General features: G+C 41.6%; 1 protein-coding gene across 1 annotated transcript; it reads right to left on the bottom strand.

The window, feature by feature from the left end:
- Window positions 1–406: 406 nt before the first annotated feature.
- LOC122034457 (cysteine proteinase inhibitor 12-like) lies at window positions 407–13,309 on the bottom strand. The gene is made up of 4 exons (XM_042593718.1): window positions 13,067–13,309; window positions 11,061–11,280; window positions 1,374–1,519; window positions 407–712 (listed from the first exon to the last, which is right to left on the bottom strand). Exons 1-4 carry the CDS (start codon window positions 13,274–13,276, stop codon window positions 575–577), a joined length of 714 nt encoding a protein of 237 aa, XP_042449652.1. The 5' UTR covers window positions 13,277–13,309; the 3' UTR covers window positions 407–574.
- Window positions 13,310–22,659: the final 9,350 nt, after the last annotated feature.

Below are 22,659 nucleotides of genomic sequence, written 5' to 3'. Positions count from 1 at the left end.
GAGGTGACGGGCAAACAAATCCTAGCTTCGACGAAGAGGAAGGAACACGTCATCGGCAAGAGTGGAGGAGTGACAGAAAACCTTAGATCATGGAGAGAAGTGACAGAAAACTTAGCTCGTGATGAGACAAGTGAAGAAATGGTGCGGCACAATTAATTTTTTTTTTTTTTTTTTTTTTTTTGGCTTTAAGGCATTTTACGCGGCATGTCCAAATCAACAACACCGCACGATTCAGCATGGAGCATTTCGCAGGAGAGCAATTTTATATATATATAATTGCATATTTTATTAGAAAATTTTCTAGAAATGTTTATTGATGAAAAGGATCAAATTTGTAAAAATTATTCATTCAATTAAAAGTCGGTATACTAGGTTGCCGCAACCATCAAATAATATAACAGCAAACTTAATAAAAGCACTTACTTAACAGAGCTGTCTTATTATTGTTGATTGAATTACTTCTCACTTTGTACCAGCAGTTTATTAAGGCATTCAGAAATATACACAACTATCAAAGAGTTAATATAGACACCTATCAGTAGTCAAGGCTTGTTCATTTTTGGACTCCTAAGTCCTAACCCACCTGCATCTGCATCTGACTCAGAAGAAAATTACCTTCCAGATTCTTGTGGACTTCGACCTTGAATTCCTCCACCTTGCTTCCTCTCTTCACTTTAAGAAGCATGTCAAATTTAGCAGTTTCTTCAATCACCTATTAGTTGAAAAGAAACAAGGATAAATCCATATAATCAAGGTAGTGATTGTTGTGTAAAGGATTTTTCTTTATAAGGGGAGAAATGCAAATGCAAATTCAAATTATGTCAAGGCTCAGTAAATGAGATTTTTCTTTTTGGGAAAAGAGAACGCTCGATTCAAGCATTTCAAAAGTCTTGAAACAAAGATCGAGGGGCCTGTGTTCCTCGGTTCAGCTCAAGAAAGGTTGAGCTCCAAAGAAAAAGCAAATACTAAACTAAAAGAAATCAGGGCAGGGAATGTTTTAAGAGAAACAAACAAACATAAAAATTACAAGAACTAAAGCATAGTAGGCAAGGTCACTGGAGGGATCCTCTGGTCCGCATTTAGCGGACCAGTTCAATGACAGGTGGATTTAATGGACACCTCCTGCTAATCCACCTATCACTGTCCTTGATTCAGGAGCGGATCTGCCCTGGCAGGCAGGACTAGAGGATCCCGCCTGCTGCTAAATATAAGTACTGTTGAGTTGCTCTATCCCCTAAGCAAAGTCAACTTCTTAAAATTAATAAATATTCAGAATAACAGAAATTTGAAATTCCTTTTTTTTCTCTTCGTAACTACATCTGCAACAATTTAAAAGTAGTAGGTAATCAAAAAATAGAGAGAAGATTCCAGACCTCTGCCCTTGCTTTGAGGATATCCAACAGTTCGTAAGGAAACAGGGAATTGGACCTTCCATGAATGATCTTCAAAGCATGCTTTGCTGCCTCTTTGACTACAGGATCATTTGTAGGAACAGTACGCCAACCAGACCCAAGCTCCTCTGTCAAACAATAATTCTCAATCAGAAAATGTGGAGCCATTCTAACAGTAGTTGATAGACAAATTAGCTATAAGGTGGCAAACGAAGTTGATTGTATTAAGACTACTGGTACCCGTACTCCGTACAACTGCAAATTGAATTCCAAAAGAGCAACGAGATATAGAGTGCATTTGGATACAAAGTCTATAAAATGAAGGCTGAATATGAACATTTGGATATTTTTTATGCCACAATTAAATTCAAGAATATAAAGTTAATTGCAAAGAGTTTGCAACATGAAAACAAAGACATGGAGTACAAGCGGATGACAAAAAGGAACAATAAATAGTTTGTTGTCTTCATGGTAGACAAAAATGAGTACTACCAGAGTTAGTGTTGCTGCAATATATACTGTTGCAATGGGAAGGATTGTCTTAGCTTTTGAAATAGAACTATCTGTAAAATAATGCACCAAAGCAATTGAATAAAATTCATGTTGTGTTAGAATCCCGATTCCTGATTACAGGAACAATTGTAGGATTAAGGATTGGGATTAACATACGACCTTAATACAGATCGAATTAGTTAAATACCTAAATTGGAAAGATCCAAGAGACCCAACAGAAGAACCATGATATAAGCTCATATGTAATAGAAAGAAACCATATTGCTTAACCTAAAAAGACTTGAGTTTGTGAGAATCATGGGTCACTGTCAAGAAAAAGGGAAAGATTACTGAGATAAGTGTACAATCATACATGTATATGCACCAAAAGGATTGCATAAAATTCATGTTGTTCTAACAACCCAGTTCCCAACTAGAGGAACAGATGAATGATTGCCAATTGGGATTAACCTAAGATTTTAATTCAGAATAAATTAGCTTGGTACTCAAATTAGAAAGATTGAAGACACCCAATGGAAGAACCGTAATATAACCTCATATTGGTTAACCTAAAAAGACTTAGAGTTTTGTGAGATGTCAGCCGCGCGGGCGCAATGGAAATACAAAACAAAATTAACAAATAGAAAGCTAAACCTAGAGGCAACGACCAAGACAATCAAATCTCTAACATTTTTATGTAACGTAATTCGGAGATCAATTACTCCTACTCCACGGCTGTCCAAAAGGTGGACGATCTCAATCCGTCGGTGGATGATTCTCCGAAAAACTTCCGGTTAGCTCGCGTAGCACCTTGTGGGTGGAGAAACCTCACCACAACTCGCACAAGACCATACTAAATTACTTGAGCACTTGGAGACTCTAATTAGGATTACTCACCACTAATTTCGTCAACCATGCTCAAGCACCCCAAGTTCTATTAAATAGAGAACGAGAGGAAAACACCATCTTGTTTTCCTGCCATTAGTCGACTGGTACAACCATCAGTCGACTGGTCCTAAGTGAAATTCGACCGTTACAAGTTAATGGTTGGCTACCAGTCGACTTATGAAAACACCAGTCGACCACTACACTACAATAACCTGGAATTTTACCCAAGTACCGTTTCTCATGCACTCGTCCTTGCTCGCACAACCTAGACCTATCATTCTAGCCTCCTCCATCAGTCTCATGTCCCTTGGAATGTGACGGATCTAGGAATTCAAGCATGGAGGGACGATTTTTACATGGAACAAGGGGCGGTATCCTCTATCTCCACCAGTGGAACCCCATAATACTAGGGGTTCCACCGCCGGCATAGGGGGGGGGGGGGGGGTTGACCGCCGATGCCGCCCCCTAGCTGGATCCGCGATGTCTCCCCATCCTTCACGCCTTGCCTTCTAGAACTTCTATCAATTTTGTCATTGTTATCGGGTCTTCCCTTGCCAAGAGGCTGCGCTTCAGAGACTTCATCCATTGCCAAGTCACACTTGGACTTACGTTGCCAAGACTACATGCTTGAACTTACACCGCCAAGACTCACCCTTGGGCTTTCCTCCTTTGCCAAGATCACACTTGGACTCTCCTTGTTGTACCTGTATCCTACATGCTCACAATGTATATCAAATACAACAACAAACTTAACTTAAACCTTTGCCGAAAAATCAAAACCTAGGGCACTAGATTGCTCCAACAATCTCCCCATTTTTTATGCTCGGCAACCCGTTGAGATTAGGAAAACCTAAATGCAATAACAATACAAATAAACATGCATATATACTCATGCATAAGTCATGAAACCTAAGCCTAGGCTCCCCCTTCACCTAAACTCCCCCTTGAGCTAATATTCCCCGTAAAGTTAAACTTCTCCCCCTTTGCCAATAAATGAGCAATTGCTCTCCCTTCACCTAAGCTCCCCCTTGAGCTAGGATTTCTTGCAAGGGTGTGCAACTTCTCCCCCTTTGCCAATAAATGAGCAATTGCTCTCCCTTCACCTAAGCTCCCCCTTGAGCTAGGATTTCTTGCAAGGGTGTGCAACTTTCCCACTTAAACCCAACACTTCTCCCCCTTTGTCGTACATCAAAAGAGCTTCAATAATATCCCAATTATTGGACTATTTAACCTTTAATGACCATAAACATCATATATTAATCTCTCATACATGTTCACCACTCTTTTGGTCATTTCCTAATGCTAAAACACATTTCCAGACTGTATCAATCGACTGCCATTAACCTCAGTCGACTACCCTCTTCAAAAGGAACTTACAGAGACATTATGTGCTGACTGGAAACTGTATCAGTCGACTGGTATACTATTTTAGCCAAAAATAGGATTTCTGACCCAACTTCAGAAATGCACCAGAAATTCCACCTCAAAAAATTCCCAAATTTTATACAAAGATTTGTTTTACCAATGTCTAGTTGGGAAAAATATATAAAAAAATATATTTATGATAAATTCCAATATTGACACAAAATCCAAAACTAGTTAAATGGTTCATGATCTAAAGTCCTAGTTTAGCTTCCTCTTGATGTATCCGCCCATACTAAACCATAATACATCCTTAACATTAATTTATATGATATCTATACATCAAAAATCAATTTTTATGCAATATGAACCTAAATCATATTTTCATACATGAAACTCAACCCAATTGTGCCAATTTCTTAAGTTTGAGACTCAAGTCCGTCTCTAAAACTCTGGCACATTCCATAACTCTTCTAGACTCTCAAGTAATACCGACTTGAGATCCATTTACCATATGTCCCAAAGACTCTTTAAAGTCCCCCTAGAGCTCTTAGCCTTAACCACCTCCCTAGGTAACTCATCCACTAAGGCTAGGCCACTTCGGTGCACCTCGAGTGACACTTGGCCTACAAAACTTACCTTTTTAACCTTAGATACCTTGTCTTTAGTTAATTTCTTCTTGTCCTTAATCTTGGATACCTCATCCTTGCTATACACATATGACACCCTAGCATATTTCTTCTCATTGGCCTTAGATGATTCTTCCTTGTCCTTGGTCACTCCTCTCTTACCAATGTCATGTGTCACCTTAGCACTTGACCTCCTTTTGGTCTTGGAGGAACCCAATTTGGCATTTTTGGGTCTTTGATCACCCAAACACATGTCAAGTCATTTAGGTCCAATAATGAACGTATTTAGGACTTTCTCCATTTCCTCAAGCCTTGACTTCAAGGCTTGATTTTCCAACTCTAGGGTTTTAACCCTAGAGTCAACTTGTCTACCTTGGACATTCCTAGACCTATCCACCTTCCTAGGTATATGTCTCCCCTTCTTGGGATTAATGCCTAGGTTTTCAACCACCTTCCTCTCCTTAGGCAAGGTAGGTTGTTTCTTGTTAGGGATAACCTTACATGATTTCCTAGAGTTATCTACCATGTTAACACTATTCCTATCATTGTACCTAAATCCATAATTATGCATGGGTATATAATTTTCAATATTCTTAACAAGCATGAAGGAATTTGAACTTAGATTAAACTTCAAAATAGGGATTACCTTCCCTTTTACCTTTGAAGCTCCTACTTGACTTAAGCTCTTCTTCTTTTCCCATTTCTTCAAGTGCGTCAATTTCTTGAGCTCTCCTCTCCTTGGGCACTTCGTGTGGTAGTGTCCCCACTCACAACATGTGAAGCACCTAATGTGCTTCTTCTCCTTAAGTTCATCCCTACAACCCACGTTAGTTCTTAAAGCAACTTTACCGGGTTTACGGATTATCTCCTTTACCTTTTTGAGCGAAGGACACCTATTCTTGTAGTGCTCCATCTTACCACACTCAAAACATTTGATGTGATCCTTTATGTTCTTCTGGGTGTTGGTTGCTATGCGGAATATCATACTGGTTCCTGTACAAAAATTTTGTACAAGTCCTGAACATTTTACTAACAACCTATTGTGTTATTTAGAAATTAAATTAGAGATCGCAAATGGAACTTAACATTATTGATTCCAAATTTAACTTATCTGTTCTTAGTGATTTAGACTTGGATCGCAAACAATGCTTAACATTATTGATCCAAATCCACACATGTTACAAATTCAATTAAATATTAATTTCAGAAATCGGCTTCCAGGTTAAACATGACGAGGCACTAGGCTTTCTTGGGTATGGGAGCATCCACCACTTCCTAGACAAAGCCTTTTAATGAAATCTAATATTTAATTTCCTTATATAACTCTAGGTTTAACCAAAAGGAACAATCGAATCACAAATTCGAAAAACAAAAAAAACACAAACTCGAATCACAAATTCGAAAACTAGAATCATATGCCTCTTGTGTTTGGTATTTCAAAAACTATACAAAGAAAACTAGTATGACGCGGAAAACAATTACCAGTTATACCTTTCTTTCTAAGCAACAACCTATTGATCTTCTATCGTATTCCTCTTCTTATCTCGGATGTTGTGTGGGCAACGATCTACCGAGATGAGAATCCACCAAGCCTCCTTCTTCCTTCCTCCAAATTTCGGCCAAGCACCTTTCTCCAAGAGATAGCAATTCTCGGCTACCAACCAAGCTCCAAGGGATGCAAGAGCAAAACCTCCTTTCTCTCCTTCTTCTCCTAGCAAGAACCGGCCATCACAAGAACTCCAAAAAGGGGATGCACCGGCCACTAAAGAAGAAGAGAAGAGGAGAAGAATAGGGCCGACCACACACCAAGGAAGAGAGGGGAAATTATAGAAGATATATTGTAAGGTGAAACACCTCTACCCCCTCTTTTATATTCCTTGGTCTTGGCATATAAGGAAATTTAATTATAATTAAAATTCCCTTATTCTCCTTGCCATTAGTTAATAAAGAAAATTTAATTAAAAATTCCTTTTAACCCTTTACATGGCCGGCCACATCACATGCTCCAAATAAGACAAGTTTTAAACACAAAATTAAAACTTCCTTATTTGTTTCCTGAAATTTTTAAAATAAAAATTTCTCTAATAATTTTTCCCTTCATGGTTGGTTATAAAAGGAAATTTTATAAATTAAAATCTCTCTATTAGAACATGTGGATGATTTCCAAAAAGGAAAGTTATCTTTAAAATTAAAATCTTCCTCTCAATCCACAAATAAGGAAAGATATCAAATCTTTTATAGAAACTATAATAGGAAAGATTTAATTTTAAAACTCTCTTTTATATCATCGGTTACAAAAAAGGAAAGTTTTATCAAAAATTAAAATCTTCCTTTTAACTCTCTTAATCTATAAAAATCTATAAAAGGAAAGATTTAAATTTTAAACTCTCTTTTAAAACCATGATATCCACATATGGAAAGATTTTAAATAAAATCCTTTTTATTCTTTACATGGCCGGTCACACCATGCTTAGGCTCCAAGCTAGGGCCGACCACCTATACTTGGCTCAACCTATGGCTTGGCCGACCCAAGCTTGGACTCCAAGCTTGCTTGACCGACCACCTAATGGTTGGGTAAGAAGATGGGTATAGGTGGGTATAACACTTTATAAATAAGAGGCTACGATAGGGACCGAGAGGAGGAATTGATTTTGGTCTCCCGATGAAATTAAGCTTCCCGTGTTCGCCCCGAACACTCAACTTAATTTCATCAATAATAATTCACACCACTAAAGAATTATTATTGAACTACCACACCAACCCCAAATTACATTTTGGGTTCCTTCTTATCATGAGTGTGTTAGTCTCCCTGTGTTTAAGATATCGAATGTCCACTAATTAAATGAGTTACTGACAACTCACTTAATTAATATCTAACTCCAAGAATAGTACCACTCAACCTTATCGTCATGTCGGACTAAGTCCACCTGCAGGATTTACATGACAATTCTTATGAGCTCCTCTTGGGGACATCATCAACCTAGATTACTAGGACACAGTTTCCTTCTATAATCAACAACGCACACTATAAATAATATCATTTCCCAACTTATCGGGCCTCTTGATTTATCGAACTAAATCTCACCCATTGATAAGTCAAAAGAAATAAATACTAGATATATGTGCTTGTTATTATATCAAGATTAAGAGCACACGCTTCCACAATAATAAAGGTCTTGTTCTTTTATTCAGTCAGTATAAAAAGAACTTACCTTAAATGGTCCTGCTCAATACACTCAAAGTGTACTAGTGTAATTTTATAGTTAAGATAAACTAATACCAAATTACACTACGACTATTCCAATGGTTTATTTCTTTCCATTTTAGTCGTGAGCTACTGTTTATAATTTATAAGGAATTGATAACATGATCTTCTGTGTGTGACATCACACACCATGTTATCTTCAATATAAATTAATTGAACAACTACACTTAACTTATAAATGTAAATATTTGACTAATATAATTCTTATTTCTAAGTAAATGTTTATACAAAAAGCTAGGCTTTTAGTATACATTCCAACACTTGGTAGTTGAGGTGGAGGGTTGAGCTTCCAAGATCTCTTCTTCCTTAGATTGCTCTTCTTCCTCTTCACTGGAAGATGTGGACGATTCCACTTCTTCCTCATTTAAAGATGTGGATGATACTTCCTCATCTTCCTTCTCCTCCTCGGATGTTGAACACGTGTCAACATCCGATTAGTCCTTCCTTTGGACCAATGACCCTTCTCCTTGAGTTCCTCCACTCCTTGGAGTTGTGTAATATCTTCATGGAGCGCAATCACCTTACTCTAAAGCTCATAAGCACCCTTGTACTCACCTACATTCAATACCACATTAGGAGGTAATAAATTAATTAAAATTCTAATTACCTCCTTGTCCACCTCCGATTGTTCCCTTTGCTCTTCGATCCAATACCGAGGTCGGAGGTGTTTTCCCTTCTTGTCGGTTGGAGTCTTGAATGACTCCTCCAATGGTTCCAATCCATTTGGAACCACGTTTCCAAGCGCAACTTCCAATAGCCGAAGTCTTCGCGCCCATATGGATGTGGGATCTGAATGTCCCATCCGAGAGGTCCCTCCGACTCCATCTTCTTCTCTAGCTGTTGCTCCTTTGGTAATTAGTCCAACAAAGAGTGACCAAGCTCTGACACCACTTGTTGGGACCTTGATGCCCAGCTAGAGGGGGGGTGAATAGTCGATCACCCAAATCGTCGCTTCCTACGCTCGTTAGTGCACAGCGGAAATACAAAACAAAATTAACAAATAGAAAGCTAAACCTAGAGGCAACGACCAAGACAATCAAACCTCTAACATTTTTATGTAACGTAATTCGGAGATCACTCACTCCTACTCCACGGCTGTCCATAAGGTGGACGATCTCAATCCGTTGGTGGATGATTCCCTGGAGAACTTCCGACTAGCTCGCGTAGTTCTTGTGGATGGAGAAACCTCACCATAACTCACACAAGACCACACTAGATCCCTTGAGCACTTGGAGACACTAATTAGGATTAACCACTACTAATTTCGTCAACCATGCTTAAGCACCCCGAGTTCTATTAAACAGAGCTTGGGAGGAAAACACCAAGCTATTTTCCCGCCACCAGTCGATTGGTACAACCACCAGTCGCCTAATTCTAAGTGAAATTCGACCGCCAAGGTCAGCTACTAGTCGACTAATGAAAACACCAATCAACTGCTACAGTAATCACTGTAGTAACCTAAAATTTTACACAGAGTATAGTCTCTCACGCACTCGTCCTTGCCCACACAACCTAGACCTAATCTTCTAGCCTCCTCCATCAGCCTCGCGTCCCTTGGATGTCTCCTCATACTTAACGTCTTGCCTTCTGGAGCTTCCATCGACCTTGTCATTGTTGTTGGGCCTTCCTTTGCCAAGAGGTTGCACCTCCGAGACTTCATCTATTGCCAAGTCACACTTGGACTTACGTTCTCAAGACTATATGCTTAGACTTACACCACTAAGACTCGCCCTTGAGCTTTCCTCCTTTGCCAAGACCACAATTGGACTCTCCTTGTTGTACCTGTATCCTGCACGCTCACAATGCATATCAAATACAATAATAAACCTAACTTAAATCTTTGCCCAAACATCAAAACCTATGACACCTAAATTGCTCCAACATGTGTGTGTGTATGAGAAAAAAAATGATAATCCCAGTTAGTCTCATTGACTATCACTGGGGGTGACCGCTCGCCCTCACGGAAATTTCCCACCGGCTACAAGGATAAATCGGGAAGCACATGTGGTGACCAGCCCAGAAGCCCAGCATCCTTTGGTTGCGTCCCCCGTGTGTGTGTGTGTGTGTGAGAGAGAGAGAGAGAGAGAGAAAGAATTAGGGAAGATAGGATGTAAGCGAGGAAGAAAGACTAATTTTGTTCATTCATGTCATTTAATAGGGAAAGAAAGGAAATAATAGAGAATGCAAATTCTATGTTGTCGGATTGCCCAAATGCAAAGAGCAGATGAAGTTTCTGGTCAGATGGGGAACATAGTGTTGTAAATCACTTTTTCACTTTTCTTCACAGTTCTCATATTAGAGATGATTCAATTGGAAAGAAAGATATTAGTCTTACTTATCCGTCTTTCTATTCCACTAAATTCTCTCTAAATAAATAAGATATATTTTTTGTCACCTCACCCACTCTCTCCTATTATTTGTTTTCCTTCTCATCTTTCTCGCCTATGTATAGTGCAATGAAAGCAGGGGGGAAATCAACCAGTCACCCTCTTGAATAAGGTCAAAAGGCTGCCAAAATCAACCAGTTTACAACCGCTACACATAAGCATGACTGACCCAAACGTAGTAAAAGATTGTTTGACCGACCTCTAATGAAGTAAAAGATTATTCGTCCTTCATGCATATCTGCTATCAGACATTGAGGCATACACAGGGTCCCGACATTTTGTCCATATTTCATGTGCATAACACACCTTGTGCAGATCTCTTCCTTTTATAAATTATAGGGTAGGCCTGGGCCTTTCTTTTCCTCAAAGCAAAAAAGGGAGGTCTATATCATGAGCCCAAAAGGTCAGGCGAGAAAGTGGAGGTACGTAGTGTGATAAGACTCAAGATAAAAAAAATTCATCTAAAATGGAAGTAGTTGCAGAAAAAGTGGACTTGGATTCTCTAAGCAACCAGACCATACAAAACAAAATAGGGAAATTTGCAGTGACAAGGGTTGGAAAAATTAAACCTTCTGATCACTATAGGCTGCGGCCATCATACATAGAACACCTATGTACTTCAGAATTAGGCACTATATATTATTACCTCGTTTAGCACCTAGGTCTGCACCGGTAAAGTAAGGAGAGTCCCCGACATGCTTAAATTCCTGCAGCTCTTTGAAGTGCAGCCATGGTTTGACCCATACCTTCGCTTCATACAACTTCTTCTTCCCTGCTTCAATTACCTCCAAGGTCAAGTGATGAAGTGTTCCAGCAACAACTTGCTCTTTTGCCTTTACGACACGTGCAAACTCCAGAAGTCCATTCTGTGTGAGCAGGAGGCAAAATTACCAAAACAAGTGTTAGTATTGCAAAAAATGCTCTTCCGTACTATCCAATTAGAGAGTGTGAATGACAAGCTTCTATCGATTATATTGGTTTCCAATTCTCCCCTTTTCACTTGGAACATTTCGTTTGAATGAAACAGGAATGTTGTGATCTCCATTAAAATTCAGTAGCAAACATTGAAATGTTATTTCATGATCTATTATTATTTTTGTTTGATTTCTCTCTTTTTATTAACTTTTGAGGTTTTCTTAGCCTAGCCATTTCCTCATTTTCCTTGTGATGAGAGTAGTAAAATAACCAAACAACTGTAACTTGAAAAGGAGAGCTCTTCAACAGGAATACATTATAAGGAATACATTATAAAACTATACAGAGTAATAATATCCACTTAATTCCACAAGAAACTAGAACCTAGATAAGACAAGAAAAGAAATCACACCGACCCAAAAATCTTCTTTGTAATGTGAAATAATCTAGCATTAACAGAATATAATCAACTTATTCATGTTTTATTTCCTTCTCTTCAGACTTGAAAAAAAAATACATTTAATCCAGAATAAAGTATTTTCTTTTCCATATCCCTGGTACATCATTCTCCCTTTTAAGCTTACAACAGAATGGACAAGTAATATTAGAAAACACAAAAACAGAAATTCAATAAATTTTAATAACTAACACAAAACTCTATAGGATCAAAAAACAAGACACAACTAAGAAAAGGTTGCCAAACAAAATTTTGGAGATAGCAAAATATCGTTCAATTCATATTTAATTGTACTTGGAACATACATAGATGAAAAATCTAGATACAAGACATGCAACTGATTCTAACAATTGAGAATAATTCTATCCAAAAATATGGAAGTGCATATCATACAATTAAGCAATAGTTCCAACAGGATGATGACTTCTGACAATTTCTCAGCTGCAATTTTTGTTCATATCCCCCTCAAACTAATAGTGAGAGGGTACCAATTTGCAAATGTAAAAGTCATGAAGTTGTTTGTTTGAGACAATTAAAATCAGCCAGTGGCTCCTTAAAATCCTAGATAAAACACCATAGTGAATCGGGCAGGTTCCACTAGAATCCTTCCTTTAATACCCTCCCTCAAGTTGAAAGAGTTGCAAGTAACTTAAATTTGCATCGAACACGATAATAATGATTGGAAATTGCAACTGCTTACAGATTAACTAAAGTCAAATTAGACACTATGACTAACCCAAAGATGATTTGCACAGCTTCAGGATTACAGATGTCTATAGCACATCCACCAATACAAGAGATCTAATTAAACCTGTAATGCCATACTGAAAAAAACCATCTAGCCTTATAGATGATTCCAAAGGTCCAGGATTACAGGATGGCCATAACACATTCACCACGACAACGGATTTGCAATTTTCACGAGATTATAATATGACTAAATATGAATACAAGAATTTTACATTATCGACCCTAGATCAAAATAACATCCCAGCCTATAAATGTCTAAGCATCCCTACAGGAGTACAGAATGACTAACAGAGATTAACATGAAATTCTTCAATTCAAGAGGAAAAATGATGAGATAGCTCGAGGATAGTTACTCCTTGGTCAACAAAGGTAGTAATAAGCAATAACAAGAAAGAACATGAGGAAGGAGACAACGAATCAGGTGAGAACCACTAAAAAGATCATTTAAGTCGAACAGTGACAAGAAACTTTAACAAAATAAGGAAATAGACATAAGCTATGCCCAAGCAAAGAGAAAAACACAAAGCGACCTCTTTTTTGTTGTGCTCGTCGACGGCGAAGCGGCCGAGCTCCTCGATGCCTGCGCTGTTCTGCGCCCCCTCCGTCTCTCTCACGTCTCCAACCATGGACGCAATCGCCAGCGAGAAGATCGGGGAAACGAAGATCAAAATGAGGGCGAGAAGATGAGGGCTTCGCCGAGTGGGAAGAGAAGGAGACGCCATGTTTCGACGCAAGCCCATGACCACGACAATTCTTTTCTTGCTTCATTTATTTCTCTCTAAATAAGGGCATTGCTGCTTCGGCGCCATATTCACACGTGTCACACAAGTTGATGCAATCGTAGCCGTCGGATCGAGAGATCCGAAGTCGGTGCAAAATATCTGGAGAGTTAAGAGACACAAAATGGCTTTGTTTCCTGATTTTTTATTTTTTTATTTTTGGAAAAACAGCAATTTAGGACAGGCTTGGAAGTTAAGCAACTGACCATGGTGTTTTCCTGATAAAAAATGGTTATTTACTGAACTAATAACTTTAAAATTATAAATGATAATATTTAGAAAGATACAATTGTTAATTATAATAATTATAAATATATAGATTATTTTAAAGAGATTGTTTGAACATGTCTATTTGAATATCATAGTCCTTTAAAATAGCTTTATTTTCTTATATTTGTTTTTTTTATGTGTTAATTTATATAAAATATGTGGAACAATGGACCAGTTGATATCTTCTTGTAATAAAATTAGGATAGATAAAATAATTTTCTAAGATTCTTGCTTGAGCTTGAATATATATATTTAAAATTTCTCTAATGATAAAGCATATTGGGGCTAAGATTCTCTAATATATATATATATATATATATATATATATAAGAGTGAATTTTGCATATTTCTTCATAAAAGATATTCTACATTATGTCTTCATTGCACTGAGATATCTTAAGATATCTTTTTGGTTGGGTAAAAGTAAGATACAAAGTGCCCCTGTAAGAAAATTACTTAATGTTATTGTAGATAAGGCTAAGCTATTATAATTTTATTCTCTTGAATGATGAAAATCGAAAAGGTTATAAATAAAAGAGGTTCAGTGATTTCATTATAGTGTTTTTTTTTTCCGGCATCGATTAATTTTAAGATGGTTGAATCAGTCCAATACAAAGTTCTTATATATCATTAGGATAAATGAGGAGACATTCATGATAATCTATTATCTACTATTTATTGAAGAATTTTTTTTTTATAATTCACAGTAGCCGAGTCTCACCTTCATATTCTTAGGATCCATATTTAAAGGTCTAATCACTACTTAATCCTGGGTGATACAACAACTAAAGTAGGACCCCTAAAGTGAGGGTTGAAGTCAAGGAAGATAGTTAATTTGGTGGTCAAAATCAAGGAGATGTTAACATTCGGGGTTAGCATGGCCACATTGTCAGCTGAGCAGCCGATCAGATCTTTGGTCCGATTGAATTCCGAGTTGAGGGCTGGTCAAGTATTTAAGTCAATCAGATCTTTCGTCTGATTGGATTCCGAGTCCTCTTGGCCTGATCGAAGCTTCTAGCATATGGTCCTACCGGACTCCTTGTCCCAGAGGAGGCCGAGTCCTCGAAGAGGCCAAGTCCTCAAGATGGTCAACAATCCTTATCCGACTCAAAAGTGTCCGAGAACAAGGTTCGACCAAACAATAGAGGGGACCTGGCCGGCTCACCATTAAAGCATATTCATAATCCATCAATCTAACGGTCTAATATCCCTTTTTGATATTTTATGTAACCGTTGTCAGAGAATCAAGGAAATATGCCCTGCGTAATTCGTACAGCGAAAGTTTCTACCCTGCAAAGCACAGAAATGGTGGGTCTATGTTGGGAAAGTTGTCAGAGGGTAAGAATGATTGGATTTATTTCAGTAATGCATCAATATTCATGCAAAGGGAAAAAATAACACTATATATGGGGTTCTTCATTTATAGGTGTAGATATACTTCGCTATTATATCTCACAATGTATCATTGTTGTTCTTCATTTCTTTTTTGAAGTTCTCTGTCTGACTTGAGTATTTGAATGCTTTTGTCAAAGACTCCTGGCCTGGTCACTGATGTTTTATTCCCTCTACATTTCATTTTTAGACGTAGGATCACTCGGTGTCATCTTCCTCCAGCTCATAATCTTCTCACGATCAATATTGAAAGTCATTCAACCTGTTAGTCATCTTCTTCGATTCTAGACATATCATTGGGGATAGTGTTTTTAATTATAGGTATTGCAATCAAGGTAATAGATGAATTTCTCTAACTGTCATTGATCCTGTCTGAGATCTGCGAGGATGAGCACTGGTTCCGATCGATGACAATGACCTTCGATGAAGACGAATTTCGACGATCTGAAGAAACTCCTCCACGCTCCTACACACAATAAGACGAGCCAACAAAGCGTTAGCGACCTAAGACTGAGGTGGGGATCCCTGGCTAGGCCCTCTTACGCTCAAGTTAGTTCCTCTCACCGATGGAAGAAGAAGAAGAACAGTAATTGAAGTGAAAACATTATTCAGATGCTAGAACTTGTGTACCTTGCCAATGAAGAAGATTCCCCTTTTTATACCACCTCACATGACCTCACATGACCTCTGATCTAGTGATAATCCAGGAGGACCCACTTCCAAGGAAGTTCAACGCTTAGGTGGTCGTCAAAGTCAAGAGGTGGTCAGCTAAGGGACTAGCCGAGCCGAAGTCCCTACAAGCCGATCGGCCGAAAGAGTTCGGTGATCGGCCGGAAGAGTTCGGCGAAGGTGGGCCAAGCCTACAACCCGATCGATCGGAAGAATTCAAGAAGGGTTGGTTGAGCCTACAACGCACTGAGACCAAAGGCCCTCACGCCGCTCGGCTCAGATATACTCGTAGGAGGTTAGGGAATTGGCTGGCCAGGTCGATCAAGGGAAGTTCAATCAGACTAACAGTCGACAAATCAGACGGGGGATACGTGCCAACATCCTTTTGGGAGTCGATGTCACTGGCTGACGGCGCTGATGGACAGAAAATCATACGGGAGAAGATTCCGCCGCCTTGACAGGGATGTGTTCGCCCCGTTATAGTAAGACGTCAGGGATCCTTTCTCGATGTTAGCTTTTGAGGAAAGTTTGGGAATGCGCGTCTACCCGGGAAGTGTGCGGTCAGCCCGCCGAAGCTCTATATAAGGAGGGAGGTGGCCATCCGCGGAGGTACGCGCATACGTCTTTTGGCACCACCATTCACTTCTTTGCTTCCTCTATTTTCTCTTCCTGTTGTTGTGTGACTTGACCGTCGGAGGGCTGTCGCCGGGAACCCCTTCCCGGCTTAGCACTAACGACTTGTGATTGTAGGAGCGGAGCACCTTCACCGCAGACGAAGACCCACATCAGCGTTATTTCCCGGTGGCCATCTACTCAGCTTCAAGGCAGGATCAAATTGGCGTCGTCTGTGGGAATTGCAACCTGAACCCAGAAGCAGGAGATGGAAGAAGCCGGACGACCTACGCTCGTAACGTTGACGACAGAAGAATTGGAAAAGCTGATTCAAGCCGGAGTGGCAAGGGCGATGGAGCAACAACAACGAGTCTTGGCCAAACACCCAGCACAAGAGCCAGCCATCTCAGGATCTGGCTAGCCCGGAGATCCGGGCCGTGAAGAGGAGCCCATGGTTGACCAAGAAATTCGTAAAAAGTCAGACACGTTGGGACCAGCGCCCAACGCGCCGATCCCCTTTCACCGAGCGTTGTTCCGGACACCCTCGGAGGAAGGAGGCCTAGTCCGCCAGGACAGGGGCTCCTCATCATATGAGGCGCCCGAAAGGGATGCTAGGAAGGGAAAGGCGCCGCGGGAGGAGGATTCGCCTGAGAGGATCAACGATCAATTCTCAAGAGGAATCATGGAGGATCCCCTACCCCAACACTACACTCCATTGACAATCGGAGAATATAATGGGAGCACCGATCCGAACAATCACTTGGCCAAATTCGACAATGTGGCTAGCTACACTGCACCAATACACCGATGGAGTTAAGTGCAGGTCTTCTTGACAACCTTATCAGGACCGGCACAGCGATGGTTCATCCGGCTGTCGAGCGGGTCCATCCGTAGCTTCAAAGATTTCCGAGCGGCTTTCCTGCACCATTTTGCGAATAGCCGCCGACACCAGAAGACAAGTGTCAACTTGTTCTCCCTGAAGCAAGGCAAGCGAGAAATGCTCAGGACCTATATCCAGCGGTTCAACCAAGTTGCGATGGGCATACCCGCAGTCTCCTCGGACGTACTGGTGAATGCTTTCACCCAGGGACTGGTGGAAGGCGAGTTTTTTAGATCACTCATCCGCAGACCACCACGGGATTTCGGTCATCTGCAAAAAAAGGCCACGGAGTATATCAATGTGGAGGAAGCACAGGCGGCCCGCAGAAAAGAAGCGCCCACAGAGCCCCACACACCGTCCGAATGGAGAGTACCGAGCTGCCAAAAGCCCCCAAGAGGGCCCCGAGCCGCAGGGGCGCCACAGTACCCCGAGCAAGGGACGAATGTGGTGCACTCGGAGATTAATCGGCAGAAGAAGGGCAAAAAATGGACACCAATGTTCTGTAAATTCCACCAGTCGGGAACACACAACACCTGGGAATGTCGTGGTGACCTCATGGTTCACCAGCCCAAGCCCAAGGAATATCGACATCGGTCCCCTACTCCGAATCGGCATCTCGAGCGCAAGACCGATCAGAGAGCCAGAGGTCAAAGGACTCACGAACGGCAAGAGCATCATCCGCGAGACCGAAACCCCGCTCGTGTTTCCGCCGAGCGGAATAGACATCCGACACGAGAAGAAGAAAACAGAAGAAACGCTTCTCACAGAGAGATTGGAATGATCTCAGGCGGCTCGACTAGAGAGGACTCCAACCGAGCCAGAAAGAGCCATGCTCGACAGTTATCCATTCACGCAGTGGGATGCAGCAAGGAGAAGGCAGAAGGGCCAGAGATCAGTTTTGGCCCAAAAGACTTGGAGGGAGTGGAGGTTCCTCATGATGACGCGCTAATCATCAAGGCGGTGATCGCCAACTACACCGTTCGCCGAACTTTTGTTGACACGGGAAGCTCGATAAATATCATTTTTAAACAAGCATTTGATTTATTACAAATTGATCGGGTCGAACTCCGACCTATGGCAACTCCGCTATATGGCTTCACGGGCAATGAAGTCTTGCCGATCGGGTAGGCGAGGCTAGCCATCTCACTTGGAGAAGAGCCTTTGGTTAGGACGCGCACCACGAATTTCATCGTGGTTGATGCACCCTCGGCATACAACGTAATACTGGGTCAGCCAGCCCTCAACGAATTCTGGGCGATAGTATCCACCTATCACCAAAAGATCAAATTCCCTATGGGGAACCTAGTGGGCGAGGTCCGAGGAGACCAATGGGCGGCTCGATATTGTTACGTTGAAATGGTCAAGGCGGAAGCTAAAGTAGCCAGGAAATACCCTCGGTTGGAGGTAAATGCCATTCGAGAGAAGTCTCTCCCGCTGACGTACGACAACAAGGAGGAAGTGCAGATACACCCAAGCCGGCCGGAGGCCACTACTTTCATAGCATCCGACTTGCCGGACCAGCAAAAGGAGGAGCTGGTCGCCTGCCTTCGAAGGAACCATAACGTATTCGCCTGGTCAACCCACGAGTTGCCTGGAGTCGACCCAAGCGTGGCGCAGCATGAACTGCATATCCGGCCAGACACTCGACCCGTCAAACAAAGGAAGCGCGACTTCAGCACCGAGCAAGATCTGATCATCTGGGCCGAAGTTGACAAGCTGCTAGAAGCCGAACACATCAGGGAGATTCAGTTTCCTGCTTGGCTCGCCAACGTTGTGTTGGTCTCCAAGCCAGGTAATAAATGGCGAGTGTGTATTGACTTCAGAGATTTGAACATGGCATGCCCCAAGGACTCCAACCCCTTACTGCGAATCGTCTAGATGGTGGACTCGACAACCGGGTACGAGCTGATCTGCATGCTCGACGTCTATCAGGGCTATCATCAGGTACCTCTCGCGTGCGAGGACCAAGAAAAAGTTAGCTTCGTTATGGCCGACGGGATGTTCTACTATAGGGTCATGCCGTTCGGATTAAAGAACGTCAACGCCACTTACCAGCGGATGATTAATAAAGTGTTCAGGAAGCAGATCGGGCGAAATCTTTGTTGATACAGTCTGACCTGGATGTTGTTTTGCTGTTGACACTGATTTAAGTTTGTATCAGATAATTAACTCAGATTAATTACTAATCCAGGTTGACTAGGTTGACCTGATTGAAGCAGTTGGAAAGTCCTGGTGAGTGAAGCCAGGTGAAAACTCTAGTGAGTGAAGCTAGGTGCAAGTCCTGGTGAGTGAAGCCGGGCAAGGGAAAATCCAGATAGATTAAGGGTGATCGGACATCTGGTGTTGAAAAGTCCAAGAAGGAAACTTGGCATGCGGAGTCAGAGAGGGTTCGGTAGCTCGTTCTCTAGGACCAGATAAAGTCAGAAAGGGCTAGGGAGCTCATTTTTCCGGACTAGGTCAGAGAGGGCTCGACCCGGATCGAGTCGAGAAGTCGGATCGGCCGCACCGATCCGAAATTCTGACACCGATCGGTCCGCCGACCGATCGAATTGATCGCTGGCTATCGAACGCCATCGATCGGCGCACCGATCGAAATCGATCGCAGCTCATCAGGTTTTTACCGATCGATTTGGAGACCGATCAGAGGCGATAGCGTTTGGGAAGAACGCTATCTGATCGGTCTCGGACCGATCAGAGGTCGATCGGTCGCAGTGACCGCTTCAACCTCGCTGTTTGACCTCTGATCGGTCCGGGACCGATCAGATTAGTGCCTGATCGGTCCGCAGACCGATCAGCGATGATCCAGAAAGCGTGGATCGGTCTGCGGACCGATCCACGGTATTGTTTATTTTGCATGTACTTTTTCTGATTGCCGTATTTGTCTTCACCATCTGTTTTTAACCATCTGCTGTGAGTCTTTTGAGCTTGCAGGTTGCAGGTCACATTCTCATGGTTGAATTCAAATTGAGCTTCATTAAGAGAAGAAGACAAGTGCTCTTTACACTGTGATTTGCTGCAACAGATGCATTTGAGGCATCAACGTTCACTGGGTTTCTGATTGCGATTGGGCTGCGATCTGCTTGACTCCTGGGGATTGGTTCGAGCTCAGAAGACGCCAGTGATGACTGTGATATCATTGGTGTGAGTTCAGAGAACCAGGTAAGGAGGAAGAGGGATTGGCTGCAGCGCTGATTTGCGCAGTTTTGACCAGATCTGTGATAGCAGAGATCAGATTTGAGAAGCAGTAAAAACAGCGAGAGGGGAACAAGAACAATACAACGAAGAAAGCTTAAAAAAAAAAAATCTGTGCTGTTGTGCGAAGTTCTTGAGCTCTCGGGTGAACTGCGATCTCTGTTTTCTGCTACTGATCCTCGCGTGGTTGTAAGCACTTCTATTCTCCTTTGCCACCGAGTTTCTGTAAGTCTCGTGCTTTAATTTAGATCTTTCTTGAGACTCTGTTGAGAGGTTGCTCCACCGAGAAGGAGACATCTTTAGTCGGAAGTTATCCGGGGTGCGATCTACCGAAGATCAAGGAGTCGTCCACCTTACAGACACGCCGAGGAGTAGGGGCAAGTTATTCCCGGACCTCGTATATCTTTGTGTCTGCTGTGTATGTGTTTTTCTTCCTTCGTTTTAGTTTTCCACTTCCGCTGTGCTAACTAGTTTTTGTGTAGAAATCTCTGTCTAAGTTTTTTTTAAGAGGCTATTCACCCCCCTCTAGCCATCTAAGATCCCAACAAGTGGTATCAGAGCCTGGTGCTCTTCATCTGGACTAACATTCCAAGGAGCAACAAGATGGCCATGAAGGAAGGATTCAGCACCAACAGACCACCGTTCTTCGATGGAGCAGATTTCCAGTATTGGAAGAGCCGCATGGAGTATTACCTCAAGACTGATATCTCCATGTGGTTCTCGGTCAAGGAAGGCTTCACACCACCGAAGGACGAAGAAGGTAAGGAACTCGATTCATCAAGGTGGTCTACTGAACAAACTCGTAAAGGGCAAGCCGATGCCAAGGCGGTTGTCACCTTACAATGTGGGATTGCCAAGGACCAACTCGTCAAGGTAGGTCCATTCTCGAGTGCAAAAGATTTATGGAACAAGCTTATCGAGCTCCAAGAAGGAACTCGAGATTCTCGGATAGCCAAGAGGGACCTATTCTTGAATCAACTACAAAATCTCACCATGAAGGAAAATGAAACGGTAAGTGAACTACATGGGAGGTTCAAGGAAATCATCAATGGTTTACATTCCATGGATGAACGCGTGGAGAATCGCGACCTAGTAAGGTATGCTCTTAAATCCTTTCCAAGGAATGCCTTGTGGTCATCTATGGTAGATGCCTACAAGGTTTCCAAGGATCTTTCCATTGTTAAATTAGACGAATTCTTTTGTGAAATGGAACTTCATGAACTTGCTAACAAAGGTCAAAAGGAGAAAGGTATAGCTTTGGTTGCAGGAGAAAAGAGCAAGGATGGGAGAAGAAGGAGAGAAAAGAAGAAGGAGAAAGAGATTCCTTCATCTTCATCCTCCTCCGAGTCCGATGATGAAGGTGGATCATCATCAAGCGAGATGGCAAATTTTGTGAGGAGGATCATGAGAAGAAGCAGGAGATATAAAGGAAAAGGTAAATCTAATGATCAAAATATCGATAAGACTAATGTTACATGTTATGAGTGTAGCAAGAAAGGCCACTACCGGAGTGAGTGTCCAAAACTCAAGAAGGAGGAACGGGCCAAAAAGAAGGAGGAAAGAGCCAAGAAGAAGAAAGCTCTCAAGGCCACTTAGGATGAATCCTCCTCAAGCTCATCGGAGGAGGAAGAGAAGAAGGAGAAGCGTACTCGCCAACTGGCACTCATGGCAAGGGAGGAGTCCGAATCCAAGAGTGATGACTCAAGCACATCAGCCGTGGCTTCATCATCTTCGGATGATGAAGAGGTAACCTCTTCTCACTTAGAAAAATGCTATAAGACTATTACACATTTGTCTACCTTGCTTAAAAAATCAAAAACAGAAAATAAATCATTAAAAGAAGAAGTAGAGAACTTGAGAGCTCTTAGGGAAGATGAGGTTGATGACCTACATCTAGAGCTCCTTGAAGATGAAAACAAAGCCTTGAAGGGTGAGGTTGAGAAACTCAAGAAAATGCTTGAGAAATTCTCAACTAGCTCCAAGACATTAGACATGATTCTAAATGCCCAAAGGGCGGTCTACAACAAGGCTGGATTAGGATACCAACCTAAGGAGTCTAGCTTTATTTCTTTAGTGTCAAGAACCCAATTTCATAGATCGCATGTTTCTAGGGTTCATGAGACTAGGAAGAAGGTAACAAAGGCATGGGTGCCTAAGTCTTTCATTGTAGATGCATTAGGTCCCAAGATTTGGGTACCTAAAACATCTATCTTTCGTGTCTTGTAGGCATTGGTAAAGGGGAGCGTCTATCAACTTGGTTTGTGGATAGTGGATGCTCCAAGCACATGACCGGGTACAAGTCACTATTGTCTACCATGCAAAGTAAAAA

This window comes from Zingiber officinale, chromosome 11B (genome assembly GCF_018446385.1).
Source record: "Zingiber officinale cultivar Zhangliang chromosome 11B, Zo_v1.1, whole genome shotgun sequence".
Taxonomy (NCBI): Eukaryota; Viridiplantae; Streptophyta; class Magnoliopsida; order Zingiberales; family Zingiberaceae; genus Zingiber; species Zingiber officinale.
Note: the sequence above shows the minus strand (reverse complement) of the source record. Positions and strands in the feature narration are given on the sequence as shown.

Bases quoted from the DNA above. Each gene is read 5' to 3' on its own strand.
- LOC122034457 (XM_042593718.1), bottom strand. From the start codon at position 13,276: ATGGGCTTGCGTCGAAACATGGCGTCTCCTTCTCTTCCCACTCGGCGA. The intron at 1,520-11,060 runs GTAATAATATAT...ATTGTTTGACAG, and splicing joins AGACCTAGGTGCTAAACGAG to AGGAGCTTGGGTCTGGTTGG. The intron at 713-1,373 runs GTCTGGAATCTT...TTCAACTAATAG, and splicing joins TCCTCAAAGCAAGGGCAGAG to GTGATTGAAGAAACTGCTAA.